The sequence below is a fragment of the Nematolebias whitei genome, chromosome 6 (genome assembly GCF_014905685.2).
Source record: "Nematolebias whitei isolate Nwh7 chromosome 6, NemWhi1, whole genome shotgun sequence".
Lineage (NCBI taxonomy): Eukaryota > Metazoa > Chordata > Actinopteri > Cyprinodontiformes > Rivulidae > Nematolebias > Nematolebias whitei.
This window is the reverse complement of record NC_056503.1, coordinates 42,664,523-42,680,260: the sequence shown is the minus strand read 5'-3', so window position 1 is coordinate 42,680,260 and position 15,738 is coordinate 42,664,523. Positions and strand designations below refer to the sequence as shown.

Below are 15,738 nucleotides of genomic sequence, written 5' to 3'. Positions count from 1 at the left end.
CAGTATCCTGCAGGGAGGGATCCAGTGGCAGAGCTTTGCTGTCGGTGCTGGAGTCTTCACTTGGTGTGGAACAACAGAGGCTTCACCATGCCTGCCAACACCTTAGGAAGCTGGGAGGCAATGACCTCTGACATCATCTCTGGAAACTCCACCTTCAGGGCATCCGCCTGGATGAAAGTGCTCAGACAGAACAGGTTGACCTTTTTCACTATCTGTCAAAGGAGAAATATGACATGTCAGTGTTGGCGCTCATTAAACACACGTGGACACTCGTTCACTCTTCTCTGTGAGCCTACATCGTGAATGGCGTCCATCAGTTTGGTGAGGTGATAGAATCGCTGGGAGCTGGCCACCACACTCTTCTCCTTCATGTGGATAGCCCTGGAAAGCTCTCGTATGTAGTTTTGCCTCATCTCCTCAAACGCCGCCTGACTTTTGAGTCCTTCAAGTGGCACTGAGAGCAGATGGGACCAATTACAAATGAAAAATTCCTCCAAACATCAGGCACGTTCAGACGTAGCCCGTGCTTAATCAGATCCGGGAACGTCTATTTTGGTAGGGTGCATTCCGGTAACTGTTTGCTTGGATCCAGTAACTCTGAGGCTTACTAATAATAAAGTTGTGAACAAATATTACTGCCTTGAACAAATAAAACTTTAATTGGCTATGCAAACAAAATGATTACATAAACACTCATTTTAAACACAACAGCCACTTACGATCTGCCTCTTCAAGTAGCATTTCTGCTTCTACCCTTAAAAAAATCTCCACCCCTAAAAGAGTGGTGGGGGTGAGTGCTAGGCTAACCAGGCAGTCGTACGCAAGCAGGAGCCCGCAGGCAGCCGCCATAAACAGACAGAGGAGGCGGGCTTAGAACCGTCAACTAAGGGGGTGGGAGGCGGCATAAGATGCTTGACGAAGCAGAATGTTTACAAATGTAGGTAAAATTAGCTGTTTAACAACCCATTAAAATACACCAAAATTCAGGAAATCGCATCTACTTTATTCAGAAGTTTCTGGGTGAGGACCCCCAGAACACTCCCCCTCCTCCACCACCAACCTGACTGATATTTGCATTCTGGCATTAATCAGTTTACAAATTAAACCCTGGACGTAGCCATGTATTATTCTGTTAAGAAAGAAAAAAAAAACATTTTGGCACTTATGTAACTCTTTTTGTCAACAACTACTTAAAAGGAACATGCTACTATTTAAAACTATTGAAAAAACATGTTTTTCAGCTCAAGTAGAAAAATAACTTGAAAGGAGTTGCTACATGAATCTTTTCAAGGTCTACTCTTGTTCCGCACTCCTTTGCGGTTGTTGGTCATCAAAGGGTCACCTTTCTGTTTGCAACACTGTACCACGACTGGTTGGTTTAGAAGTAATAAAATCAAATGGATGCAAATTGGTGACTTTTACCTGTGTTGAGTAGTATTATGGCTTTCATGCAAAGAAACTCCTCACGGGTCACTTGCAGATTTGCAAACTCCTGGGGGATAAACTGTATGGCCAGACAGAGGTCATATATGGGAGATCTCCTCATTTGTTCCCTGACGGATAAAACATGGAGGTCGTGTGTTAATGAACGCAAAATAATCTCTTTTATTTATTATTATAAAAAGTCGTACTTACTGACTGAGAATCAGATCAGGTGCGAAGTATAAATATTCACTTGTGACGTTCTGAAACGAGCGCCAGCCAAGAGAGAACACCATCAAGTTCATCCAGGAGTACTGGATCAGGGTCATCTGATCGTTGATGTGAAGATTACGAAACCCTAAGAAAAGAAGTATAACCCCATGTTGGTGAGAGTATTTCAAAGCATTGCTTTTTGCCAGCTTCTTTCTTTTGTACTTGGTCAACGCAACCTTTGTTGTAACACTTTGGTTTTTCTGTCATTTCCCTCGTAATTTTCCTGCCACACTTTTAGATTAGGGTTTTGAAAATCTGTCCTGTGACTAACAGGAGTTACTTAAGGCTGAGACACTTGGTGAGGCCTCCCAGTGGATCCCCATAGCAACAAATGTGGTAAACCTGAGATGCATGGGGTTGTTACCTGGCAGGGACTTGGACCACTTTACAATCCACAGCAGCTGTTTTTCACACAGCCTGTTGAGACTATTCAGCAGAAGATGGGGAACGTCAGGCTGGGAGGTGCTGTAGCCAGAGTACACAATCTCCGGTTCGATGTTTTCTAGAATGCTAATTATTTGCTGGGAGAGCTGCATCTCATGGATGCCTGGTACACAAGCCATGGAGGTCAAGGCCTGACTGTCACTGGACATGGCCAAATGGGACTGGAACATCAGGGACGGGGCCAGCCCGAAGGCCTTCAAGGCTCCAAAGCGCTTCAGCTTCCTTCCTGTGACACACACACAAAAAAATGTTTTAGACCAAAGGAAGAGGCGTTTCACTTGATTGACATTTAGGAGTCTTGATTGCAAATCAGTCTTGTTTTATAGTTTTTATCAAAGCTCTTCAAACATTTTCTGGGGTGGGAAGAATGATTTGTTTGTGTTACTTGGTTCTATGTGACAAATCACAAAATTAGCACTGTAGCTTGGTTCTTACAAAAAAAAAAAAAAAACTAAAAAATAGTACCTCCTAGCATCATTCCTGCTTGGTAGCATTTTCGGAGGCGACAGGCAGGGCAATTTTTCCTCCGAATTTTGTCCACAATGCAGTCATTTCGCCCGGCACAGAGATAGCTGTGATGGCCTGTGGAGCGAATGGATAGAATATGCACACTATTTTTAGTTTTAACAGCACTTGATTTTTCAAACATGTTGAGAACAGGAGAGGAAAATGACAGGCAGAAAAGTGTGGAGGGGCTCCCAACTATAAGCATGGCTACTCCACGCCACACTAAGGCAGCATTCTAAAAGACCTAAAGAGAGAAATTAGACAGAGGCAAGGCTGTGAGGACAGAGTGACATGGCCGTGGTGAGACATAGTGGCTCTTGCTATATCTCACACTGCAAGATAACAACAACAACAACACACAAAAAAGTCCAAGATGAGGAACACAGTGTGCACTGTTCAATGTGATACTGTTACTAATAACCTTTAACAACTACCATAGAAGGTCAAGAGTGTTTTGTGCTAATATTCTTCATTGAAGTAGTTTGTTTGGAGCAGTTCCCACAGATTAACATAAAAACACATGTTGGTAATACAGAGAAATAAACATTTATTAAACTTCTCGGATAATGTTAATAGAAAAAAACAGGAAAAGGAGGTAATGGAAAATTGCACACTGTACAGTTGAGTGTTGGAGTGCATGAAAGGTACCTGAGTGGATTATAATGACGGGACCTTTGAAAAGCATAGATTTAAAAGCCTGTTACTACATTCTCCACTGTATTTGATTTTTTTTTTCCTTAAAGTACCAGAGTCTGAACTTTATGTCTGAATCTGAACTTCCAAGTTAGCGTTGCTAAAAGAAACTCAGCTTTCAGTCCATCTGCTGTCTCATGTAAAGCTCCTAAAGGAGTACAGTAGTCCCTCGTTTATCGCGGGGATTTGGAACCACAACCACCCCCCGCGTGATAAGTGAAAAACCGTGAAGTAGGAATACAGTAGTCCAAGTTCAAGTAAACTTTATTACCATTACCATCTCATGTACCACATGAGATGGAATGAAATTATGTACACAAGTAGTTTAGTAGTGGTTATTTTAGTATTTACTGTAGTAGTAAGAAGTAGTTTGTTTTATTATTTATATACAGGTATACAGTTCCTGTGATGGACTTGTGACCTGTTAAGGGTGTACCCCGCCTCTCGCACATTGATGGCTGGACATGGGCACCAGTGACCCCCGCGACCCGAAAAAGGAAGAAGTGGGTAAAATAATGGATGAATGGATGGATATACAGGTAGCCTATATATTAAGGCTTTTAAAACCCTTTCCACACTATTGCAATGTCCCTAACAATTTTCTAAACTCTAAATGTTCTAAAAGAGCACAACGTCACAATCTCAGCTCTCTGCCTCTGGCTGCTCTCTGCCACCTGCCAGTGCTCTTGGCCACGCCCACTTCTCTACCGCAGAGCAGAGATCTGACATGCTGCAAGAGGAAGCTTCTCCTGCAGCTGTGGGATGCACACAGGTGCAGCAGGTGCTAAATAATTTAAAATAATTTATTTTAAATAAAATTTCCATGCCGATCGTGCTGCTCATCCATCCATCACCCAATTGTGTATCATGTCCAATCTTTCTCCGAAAAAACTGCGATAGAACGAGTCCGTGAAAAACAAACCACGAAGTAGTCTCTCATCATGGGGGTTGCATTCCAGACACCCCTGCGATATATGAAAATCCACAAAGTAGAGACGTTATATTTATTTTTGTATTATATATACATGCAGATAGATAGATAGATAGATAGATAGATAGATAGATAGATAGATAGATAGATAGATAGATAGATAGATAGATAGATAGATAGGGCTTTAAACCTATCCCACACTCTTGCAAAATGTTCTAACTCTCTAAATGATCTAAAAGTGAACAGCCAAAGAGAGCAGACAAAAGGATGCTAGGGTTACTGAGCCAATCAGCACCCGGGGACGGACTGGCCATTTCCCTGTTTGAGAAATATCCAGGCTTGGTTTGGGTCGTGCTTGATTATTTAAAATAAAAAATCCATGCTGCTCACTCTGGTATCCACCTCACTGAAGCTCCCACTATAGCGATGGGGAAAGACAGACTCCACCCTCTAAACACCCCCCCCCCACACACACCATTGTTGACTGTTACATAACTAGAGGAAGTACCATTATGTTGAACACATTGCCTCCGATTTTGCATCTGATTTGAATGTACCTTTTTAGGCTACTGAAATGTAAGGCACTGCACAATTATTTTAGGGTTTACTGTCTTTTCTATAAGTCACCAGTAATTTTGAAACATGAAAGTTTATGTGGGCTCTTAACTCCATCCCTTGGCAAAAGTCATGGAATCATTTCATTTATTAATATGTTGTATTGTTAATTATCTAAACAAGTGATTAAAACAACAACAATAAAAGAAAGTAGAAATTAAAAGAATGAAAGGGAAAAAGAAGAAATAGTAACAAGATAATTTTAAAATAGAGATATGCATAAACAAACAAGGCTAACTAAGAATAATAACTGTAAATCTTATCAGCTGTTTTTAAGATCTAGGCCAGTTAGAAGAAGAAAGATGCGCTGATTGCACCTTTTTCAGCTGCTGCTTCTGCAGAATAATTTGCCTTTTCTTATAAGACCAGCTCGGAGTTCAGAAAAGTTTTTGGCGCTATTAAAAACCCATTTCTGCTCCCCGGCATTCCACTTGAGTCGAGATCGGCAGCTTGATGTAAACTGTTTTTGGCTGGGTGTTTTATGGAATGTTTTCCTGCTTTTTTAGTTTACCCTCCTTAGTCTTAGTATCGCCGTTTGAGATTAGATGTTTTTGTATAGCTTTTGCTGTTCAGCACATCAGTGTAGCTTTTGTGGTACAAATAGAGTTGGCAAATAACCTTGTACTGTTAAAATGACATAACAGTCCTGAGAAAATACTGTATTTACCAAAAAACATGTCTAGGGTGAGATTTCAACAAAACGTTCTGTGTTGGGAGTTGTCATAAAACCGTAAAGCATATGCCTGTTCAGTTACTTGGTATTAGCATGTAATTAGTGACGACTAGCAAAACTTGTTCCAGTCAGTTGCCTAAAGTAAGTTGCTTCCTGGATCAAGAGTGCAGGCTTTTAAAAACTGTGGCACAAACAGTCTGAGGTTTTAAATTACCGATGGTTTTCACTTCTGGAACGATCCCAATGCAAATAAAGGAACAATATCTTAAAACAATAAAATATCTAATATGCCCTAGTCTTAGTATGCTCCACCACCATTTATGTGTGTTTTAGACTAAGACCATCTTGTGTTGAGAAATGAATATTTTGGTAAAACCAACAAAGTCCATGCTCAATAATTCAGGTATACAATCCAACAATTTTCAGTCAGGTCATCTGGACAGTTTTGGTAAAACCTTAAAAATTACCGGATGTACCAGTACGAGTTTGACCCATAGCGCAAAAATGCAATATCTTCCTAGATGTAGTTGCTCTAAGAGTATGTGTTGTGGTTGACTTCCAGCTGCAACCACACCCTAATTGAACTCAGTAGCTGCAGAATTAACTGAGATTTTTATATTTTATTTTATCTATTATTTATGTATTTATACATTTATGAGCGACTGCATCGAAGTGAAGATTCAACCCAATCTTCTGGCTTCCTTAGATAAATAACTTGTATTCATTGTTTTTTTATGTATGTGAATGCTTCTGTTCAGTGCCCTGAGGCAACTTCTTTTGTGACTTGGTGCTTTATAAATAAACTGAATTGAATCTGAACTGAAACGAATTACAGTAGTCCCTCCATACTTCGTGGTTTGACTTTTGCGAACTCGCTCTTTCCCGGTTTTTCAACGATTGTCAACTTTAATCTTACTCATGTGATTGGGACGGTATGGGATAAAAAAAATTAACGAAAAATGAATAAATAATTAGGATGGGCACCACCATTTTGTAGTTTTCTTTCAATAAGCCTACACTGCAACGCCAGTCAAAGAACTACACTACCAAGAAGCCAATAGTGCTTCTGGAAACTGCTTTCTGACAAAATAGAGGGAAAGTTTGGCAACGCAAATCTATGCTCTCTATTAAACTCACAGAACTGGCAGGAAAGTTGTAAATAATCCTGAAACTTCCAGAAGCTCAATTATCCATGCACACATCAACCTGGGGGGGGGGGCTCGGGGACTCGTTTACAAGAGAAACCTGAACATTGCAAGAGTGTGGGAAGGGTTTATAAAGCCTTAAAATATATATCATTACATATATATACTAAAATAAATATAGTGTTCGGTGGGTGGAACGTAACCCCAACAATAGTCGAGGGACCATTGTATTTTTTTCTGCAGACTACAGCTGAGTAACTCGGGCAGCCATCTTGAATTGGGCTGACTCATCCGACCTTTCAAGTTGGCACTTATGTTCTCTCTGTTCTTAGTGGGTTTCCTCTTGCTACTTCCTACAGACCAAAGACCTGCATGTTGGGTTATTTGGTAACTCTAAACTGTCCGTAGGTGTGAATGTTTGTCTTGTTTGTCTCTGTGTCCCTGTGATGGACTGGCGACCTGTCCAGGGTGTCCTTCGTCTCTGGCACAGCGACTACTGGACATGTGCACTATTGAACCCCCTCGACCCAGAAAAGAAGAAGTGGGTAAAGATGATGAATGGATCTACAGACAAGAATTTCTTTCCAAGAGTTTCTGTAAAAATCATTCAGTGATTCATTTCTGGGGCGGCTGTGGCTGAGTGGTTAGAACAGTCGTCCTCCAATAGGAGTGTTGAGGGTTCGATTCCACCAGCAGTCGTATGCTGAAGTGTCCCTGGGCAAGACACTGAACCCCCATTGCCTTCTATGTGTGTCCCATTGGTGTATGAATGTGATAAAGCTCTGATTATTCTCTGTATAGATCCAGTAGAGTGCTGTATGAACGGGTAAATAAGGGCACAGATTGTGTTGTAAAGAGCTTTGAGTACATTGATAAGATAGAAAGACGCTGTATAAGTACAGTCCATTTACCATTCCTTGGATATTTTGCTAACAGACAAAAGGGTTTGACTTAAATAATTAATACTGAAGTTGTAAGAAGAAAAAAATACATTCTGGAAGTATGCGTTGACAATAATGCTCATCTACTACCAACCTAAATTTTAATTCAATACCTGTACAACTGGTTGAGCAGTAGTTATTTTTGCTTGCCATCTTTTTAAGTTGCTAAAAAAAAAGACTAGAATAAATACAAGGGAATGAAAGTGAGGATAAAGAACTGGTAACAAGATTATTTTTAAATAAAGATACGCAGAAATAAACATAGTTGAGAACCATAGCTGAATCTTATCAGCTGTTTTTAAGAACTAGGCCAGTTAGTCAGGATTTACTGAATTTAAAATAGTACATCATGTGTGATTACATACAGATTTAAAGTAACTAGAACAGCTGAACGTTTGGAGATACATCGCCAGTTTCAGACTAAGCAGCTCATTGTGGGACTGCAGCAGACTGCTCTCACGTTACTGACGCCAAGTATGCAGGACATCTTGGTGTCAACCCAGACATGATACTGGTTTCACTTGCTAAACAACTTAATTCACAGCAGCCTTCAAAAGATAGCTGTGCCACGAATGACTGACTATAATTGTGAGGAATGGAATGGATTAAAATAAAAGTGGGGCGTCAAACTGAAACGAATGAAAAGACACTTCTGTTGTGGTGAACAAGGTTTCAACACGCACAACGACACCTTGTTGTGTGAATCTTTAAGAAGCGTTCACATAAATGTAGTCCCTCATTAATTGCGGGAGAGCCGTACCCTGAAGCCAAACAATAAGTGAAAACCCACGAAGTAGGAATAGTAATACAAGAAGTAAGTAGTAGTTTATTTTAGTATTTATATATCATACATATATGTACAATATATTAATATATATAAATGTGCATATGTATCAGCTGCAGAAGGAAGCATCCCCCACAGCTGTGGGCTGCACACAGGTGATAATAATTTTAAATAATTTATTTTGAATAAAAAAAATCCATGCCGATCGTGCAGCTCATCCGTCTATCAGCCGCTGTGTGTCATGCCCAATCTTACTTTGAAAAACCGTGATAAAGCGAGTCTGCGAAAAACGAACCGCGAAGTAGTGAGGGACTACTGTATTGTGATCCAGTTTTCTTCCGTACGTTTTTTGGAATCGTTCTCGTTCTACATTTTTTGTGCTATTTCAACAATTCAAATAGCAAAAATTTCAGCTCTTTCAGGACAACCTTGCTATGACTTTTGGTATTGATGCAACTTTAGCTTTTTGAAATATTTAGCCTTTTCTGCCACTTATTATCTCAGAAAATGAATTGAGCTCATTTTACATCCTTCAAATCTTTAGATCTGTTTACAACCTTTTACTGCTCCTTTCACATTTTGTTCTGGTTCAGCTTCCTTGTGCAAATTTAAATTTATTTTCAGCTACTTTCAGCTGTTTTTTTCAGCTGTTTTGCACTGTTTTTAGATTCTTTCTGCCAGTTACAACATTTTTGTGCTTCTTCTATTTCTGCTGATTTGAGCTTATGCTCCTTTCAGATTATTCTGCAAGTTTCAGCTTTTTCTTCTATTTCTGCTGCTATTTAGCTGTTTTATGCTAATTTTAGTTTTTTTTTTTTGTTGTTTTTTTTTTTGTGGCTAATTCCACATTTTTTGTACTCGTTTAAACTTTAATTAGCCTATTTCAGCAAAAATGTGCTCTCTCCACTTCCTTCTGGTAATTTAAGCTTATTTTAGACATTTTTAGCTAGTCTTCAGCTGTTTTTTTTTTTTTTTTGGTTGCTATTTTCAGCTTTTTTCAGATCTCCATTTTTTCGTGCACATTTCTGCATCTTTCAGTCTAACTGAGTAAACGTGTTCTTTCTGCTTTCTTCTGCTAATTTAAGCTTGTCCTAACTTTTCAGATACTATGTTTTAGCATTTTTCAGTTAATTTCAGCTGTTCACAGATAAATTCAAGTTTGTTTGTTTGTTGGCAATTTCTGCTACTTTCAGCCTAATTAACTTCTGTTTTCTAAATTCAGCTCCTTCCAGCTTTTTTCTGCTAGTTTCAGATTTTTGGGCTATTTCAACTACTTTTTTAGCTGTTTTGTGCTAAATTTTGCTGTTTCAACTAATATTCATGTTTTTCTTTTTAGCTCATTTCATCTCCTTCCACCTCCACCTGGTAGTGTAAGCTTCTTTCTGCCTTTTCAGCTACTTTTCAGTTGTTTTTTGCTCATTTCTGCCTTGTTAGCTAATTTCCTATTTTTCATGTTAATTTCTGCTCATGTAAACCTAATTCATCAAATATGTGTTCTTTCTGCTTTCTTCTGCTAACTTGGGCTTGTTCTGCAATTTCAGCTACATTTCAGCATGTTTTTAGCTAATTTCAGCTGTTTTCAACAAGTTCTTCAGCAATAAGCATTCACGCAGGAAAAATTTCTCTAATTTTTATTTAGTTTTCTTTATTTCTTTCTGTCTCTTTGTGGAATGATTACACTGTTATAAATACCAATAACCTGCATTTTGTTGACATTTTGACTTTAATTTCAAATATTACCATAACTTGTTTTTTATATCCATTTCTGGTCTTTTTTTTTTCATTTAGCCTTTATTTATCCAGGTTAGTCTCATTGAGCCACGAGAACTCATTTTCAAGAGAGACCTGTTTAGGGAGCACATGGTGGGGGTTAAGGGCCTTGCTCATGGGCCCAGAGTGGGGCGAATGAGGGTGGGGGCAAGTGTGGGTGTTTCACCTACCCCACCCACAATTTTTGATGTTGTCGGGGCCGGGGCATGAACCGGCGATCTTCGGATCACAAGCCCACCTCTCTAACCTCTGCGCCACCACTCCCCTTTTAAATCCATCCATCCATCCATTATCTTTTCACCCGCTTCTTCCATTTTGGGTCACAGGGGTCACTGGTGCCCATGTCCACCTATCACTGTGCGAGGGGCGGGGTACACCCTGGACAGGTCTCCAGTCCATCACAGGGACACATAGAGACAAACAAGACAAACAACCATTCACTCTCTCACTCACACCTAGGGACAATTTAGAGTTACCAATCAGCCTAACATGCATGTTTTTGGTCTGTGGGAGGAAACCTGAGTACCTGGAGAAAACCCACACATGCACGGAGAGAACATGCAAACTCCACACAGAAAGGCCCCCCTATGTACAACCAAAAGAAAAATGTGCATTTGTTTTAAAGTTTGCTGTACATTAAGAAAACATTAACTGGGAGTTGTTGATGATGGTATATAACATTTTATTTACATTTCCTACTTCGTCTACAACACTGAGTTTAAACAAACCAGATGTTTTTAGGTGTTTAAAGAGCCGAACATAAAACAGAGCTAATCGCTCCTGTTTCTACTTTATTTCATTCACCTCTTCATGTAAGAATGGCTCGAGCTAAAAAAAAAAAAAAAAAAGCCGAAGTGTTTTTGACGACCCTTTTCTGCCCATTGAGGTTGGCAACTTGATGGAGTCCGTTCTTGAACATCAAAGTTCATGCTCAATAATCCAGGTAAAAAAAAATCCAACAAAGTTCTTTCAGGTCATTTGGACGGTTTCTTTTGTTGTTCTTGAGACGTTTTGTCCTTCATCCAAAGGATTTCATCAGTCCGAGGAGCGACAAACAAACTCAGTCCCACAAGCAGCACACTCCCATAGAGCAAGTGCTTGTTTGTGGCTCCTATGATTGATGAAGTCCTTTGGATGAGGGAGGAAATGTCTCAACAATAACAACAAAAAATAAAAGAAACCATCCAGAGGACCTGACTGAACTTTGTTGGATTTTCCACCTGGATTACTGAGCATGAACTTTGATGTTTTGAACCACTTTGGCTCTGGCTCCCTCAGAGGAGTCGATGGGGGAGAGGGCGGGCTCCAAAAGCCCTCTTATCACCATCAAACTGGTTGGTCCACTATGAGAGTGTGCTGCTTGTGGGTCTCAGTTTGTTGGGGCTCCTTGGACTGACGAAGTCCTTTGGATGAAGGACGAAACATCTCAACAACAATAAAAAGGAACCGTCCAGATGACCTGACTGAACTTCGTTGGATTGTTTTATGAAATGTTTTAGTTTCTTCTCCTTCGTTTTACTAATGTCACCTATCGATGGTAATTTTGTTTTTAATTTCGTAAACAGTTTTGCACTTCGGTGCTGCTTCTGTTGTTTGCAAAGTGTTCTATAAATAAACAGGGCGCCACAAGGCACAGCAAAAGACGCCCGAAGGAATAAAAACACATTCGCCTCAACTCTACTTATGCACTAGTTTTATTCAAGAGCTTCCACCAATCAGATATTCTACACAAATTGCATTTTAAGAAATAAAAACTTTATAAAAGCTGCTTAATAGTGAGCTCCCTCTCTATATATGAGAAAGGTGCTACATAAATAAGTGCACCTCTCATAAAGGTGAGACTTCCCATCAAGCTTCCTCAAATATATTTCTAATGTGTCAGAAGAAAACGGCTAATAAACAAACAGATGGAAAGATGACTCATGCATTAAATAACGTGACCTTTCTGGCATAATCGGTGTTTAAACTCGTATTGTTAAAGTGACATCACCGCCCTGAGAGGGTTTTTTTTTTTTGCATGAAAAGAAAGTAATAATATATCTAGAGTGGGATTTTGATACGTCTTTGTTGGGAGTTTCCACAAAATCACATTAGTTCAGTTACTTATTAAATTTTAATTAGTGACGACTAGCTAAACTTGTTTCCCGTAAGTCACCAGAACGCTTCCTGGATCCTGAGGCCTAAACTCTGCAGCTCTCTGCACTTTTTAAATTTCTACTTTCACGTCTGGATTAACGACGAGCGAGTGGACATTAATAAACAATAAAAACTACGTTAATCTATTTATGGTGTAGGAGCTCTCGGTGTGGGTCGTGGACCTTCAGCTGCATACGGTCCTGTTAGTGCAGCGGGTGGTGGATTAACCGCGGCAGCCATCTTGAATTGGGTTGACTCCTACTAAAGTTAATCTGTGCAGCCAATAATTTCTTTCTAAGAATCTCAGTGAAATGCATTCATGAAATATTTTGCTAACATATGGGTTTGACTCCAACAGTTAGTTGTTTGTTTTTTTTAAATAGGTGCTCAAAGTATGTTTTGTGGATAATGCTCAGATACTACCTTTTATTATTTTTTGTGTTTTCCGATTTCCGTTGGCTGTAGCGGCCATTGAATTGGTGTTGTCCCAAAAAGTTAACCAGTTGTATATCTATACCTTTCAGAATGTTTCATTAATGGATTTGAGATATTTTACTAACAGTGTTCATTCCAATAATTAATGACTAAGTTTTAAACGGACCGGTTAGTGCTTCTTGTATAAACTGGGGGTCAGTCTCAGCTACTACCACACCAAACATCTGTAAAGTTGGCAGAGTTAAACCTGTTTGTGAATGTCACAGTATTGCTTTGCTGTGGCAGCCATCTTGAATCCAAGTGACTCCAAAAGGTAATCTGTTGTTGGTGTCGATCCAATGACTACTTTCAGAAAGTTTCATTCAAATATGCTCATACGTCCGTGAGATATTTTGCTAACAGACAAGCACAATTACAATTACACACAAAGACTCGCCTTCCACTGCTCTCTTGAAGAAGACTTTGCAGCTCCCGCAGGTTAGGACCCCGTAGTGGCACCCAGAGGCCTCATCTCCACAGATCACGCACATCCTCTGAGGCTGCATCCTGAAAACATGAGATGACGCTTTGACAGATTCACGAGAGCAGCTCAAACTTCTAACAATAAACTAAGACAGAAGTTTTTTCTGCTTTCTAAGATTTTTCACTTTGTGGTAACTGATCGCCCTGATCCATCATAAAACAGATGTTTATTTTAAAAAAAAAGTTTTTGTTGTTGTTTTTGTTTACCCTGGGAATGCAGAGAACGGGGACGGGTTCCTCTGAGACGGGTTCTGGTTCTGGATCCCCACATAGCTGCTGGCTGGGAACGCGTCCTCCGCGACGCCCGCCGTCCAGAACTGAGTCTCGGCGGGCGATGTTTGCACCTGCCAGCGGGGCACCGCGTGCTGCGCAGCGGGGGGGTGCGTGCCCTCGTCGAAGCTCACGCCCGCCTTGGTGGTCAGAGCGCACCTGGAGTCAGCCCTCACCTGGCTCACGAGCTGCTCGGACGGGTTCAGGTCGATGAGGAAGTTCGGGGAGCCCTGCGCCTCCAGCCCCGGCCGCGGCGCGCTGAAGCCGCCGGACTCCCCCTCCCCGAGCGCCAGGTGCTGCTTGCAGGTGTCCATGGCGGGCATCTCAGGGGAGGACTCGAACCTGGAGCAGGGAGCGTCCATGATCACAGAGGGCTCCTTCTCATCTTTGATGAACTTACAGGGAGCCCCGGAGGCGGAGGACTGGCTCAGACCGGCGCCGGACGCGGCCGCGCTCGTCCTCTGAACCTTCACCAGCTCTTCCCAGTGCACGTGCTCGCTGCTTTGCTCGTAAAAAGGTTTTGCAGCAAGTGAAGCGTCGAGGACGTTGCAGTCTTTGTACAGCGCGCAGTCGCCGCTCGCGCTCAGACCGTGGATCAGCGCGCCGGCGTTCCCAAAATGACGCGAGGAGGACGCGCAGCTCAGGGATCGAACCTCCGCAGCGGGTTTGGAAGCGGACCTGCTGTAACCAGCATCACTCAGGTCGCTCACTCTCAAATCTGTTAAATCTGCAACAGGGGTGGTGCTGATGGCGCTCATCTTCCCGTTCATTTTGTTCTCCATCTTTTATTTATTTAGACGCTCGAAGCGCGCGCGTCCTGAACGCGCCGCAGGCTGGAAGGTGTGTGATATAAGTTACAGCTCAGAGACCTTCCTGTAATCCTCCTCCCTGCCAAGAATGCTCCGACTCTGTCTTTCACATGGAACAAGGGTTGGACTACAAGAAGTAACTGGTTTTAAAGAGGGGGCAAACTTTCAATCAGCGCGCAAACATGTCCCCTCTCCAAAAATACGAGTTTACACAAAGTCCGTCCTGTGTTTGTCCGTGTCATGTTGTAGAAGTCTAAATAAGATCTGTTTTTATTCCTCTTCTTCACAGATTTCCAGAGTTCCTCGCTGGGACTGAGATACCCAACCGTCCAAAAAGGTGGAGAGGAGAGAGTCGAAGCTGAGCTGGGTTTGGAGTTGAGCTCTGCTCTCACAGCAGACCTGAGGAGGAGACAGACAGGGGCCAATAGTCTCCGCCCTAAAACTCACAAGTCCAAGAAAAATGAGCAGAGAATAAAAACCAAACGAAATTCAGCTTTAAATCAACTTAAAAAAAAAAAAAACAACTTCTCTGCAGTTGTTGGGTTGTGTTGACCGAATGAAGTTTATTTTGGCTGCTCCCTTCAGGGAGGGAAAGACCTGGCAACAACCTGGGCTTGCACCAGCAGCTCCAGAATAATGAGACAGCAGCACTTTACCACTGAGCTACAGCGCCCTCATATTGGTTTTGACCTAATCTTTTCACCCTGTTGGAGATTGGGTCGCCAACTTTCACAAATAAAAAAAAAAAGAACATTGTCTGGACACAGTGGCACAGAGGATGTGTGTACTTGTACTTCATAGCAGGGCTTGATTTGAGCCGGATCCTGCGAGAACAGGATCCAGGAACTCTCTTATTTCGACAGGTTGCGTTCCAGCAACTCTTTGCTTCCAGTAACTCTCTGGCTCACTAATAATAAAGTTATGAACAAATACGACTGCCTTGAACGAATAAAACTTAAATTGGTCAACTGAAAATAATTACATAAACACTCATTTTAAACACAACAGCCACTTAAGAGCTCCCATCACACGCTGCCGCTTCAAGTAAACATCTTCACTCCTACCCTTAAAAACAAATCTCCACCACTATAAGTCCAAAGTATCGTGCAATTTTATACAAAATCACAAAACTATAATTAAACAGCACAACTATATTGCTAATCAGTTTGACAGTTGAAGTGGGTCATTAATATTTTTTGGATTATTTATTAAAAATACGAGAGAAATGTTTGTGTATTATTCACATTTCGTATCAAAACAACTGCGCTAATGTGTCAAAATAGCAGCGAACAAAATGTAGAAAAGACAGTCCAGTTTACTTTAATTTTAAAAAGGCTTGTCGTTGTCCTTAGTTGGACAACTGAGAAT

At 41.1% G+C, this 15,738-nt stretch overlaps 1 protein-coding gene across 3 annotated transcripts; it reads right to left on the bottom strand.

The window, feature by feature from the left end:
* Positions 1-56: 56 nt before the first annotated feature.
* pgr (progesterone receptor) lies at positions 57-14,343 on the bottom strand. 3 transcript variants are annotated; one of them, XM_037678311.1, is made up of 9 exons: positions 13,819-14,343; positions 13,499-13,680; positions 13,206-13,315; positions 2,605-2,721; positions 2,060-2,365; positions 1,636-1,780; positions 1,423-1,553; positions 297-454; positions 57-212 (listed from the first exon to the last, which is right to left on the bottom strand). In XM_037678311.1, exons 1-9 carry the CDS (start codon positions 14,341-14,343, stop codon positions 57-59), a joined length of 1,830 nt encoding a protein of 609 aa, XP_037534239.1. The 3 variants fall into 3 exon arrangements, with proteins under 3 accessions (XP_037534239.1, XP_037534240.1, XP_037534238.1); XM_037678312.1 differs by having other exon boundaries at positions 13,499-13,884; positions 14,215-14,343; XM_037678310.1 differs by having other exon boundaries at positions 13,499-14,343.
* Between the last annotated feature and the right edge of the window lie 1,395 nt (positions 14,344-15,738).

Excerpts from the sequence above, each read along its gene's own strand:
- pgr (XM_037678310.1), bottom strand. The coding sequence starts at position 14,343 with ATGGAGAACAAAATGAACGGGAAGATGAGCGCCATCAGCACCACCCCT. Across the intron at positions 2,722-13,205 it reads CTTCAAGAGAGCAGTGGAAG|GCCATCACAGCTATCTCTGT; the intron begins GCGAGTCTTTGT and ends TTCGCTCCACAG. Across the intron at positions 1,781-2,059 it reads GTGGTCCAAGTCCCTGCCAG|GGTTTCGTAATCTTCACATC; the intron begins GTAACAACCCCA and ends TTCTTTTCTTAG.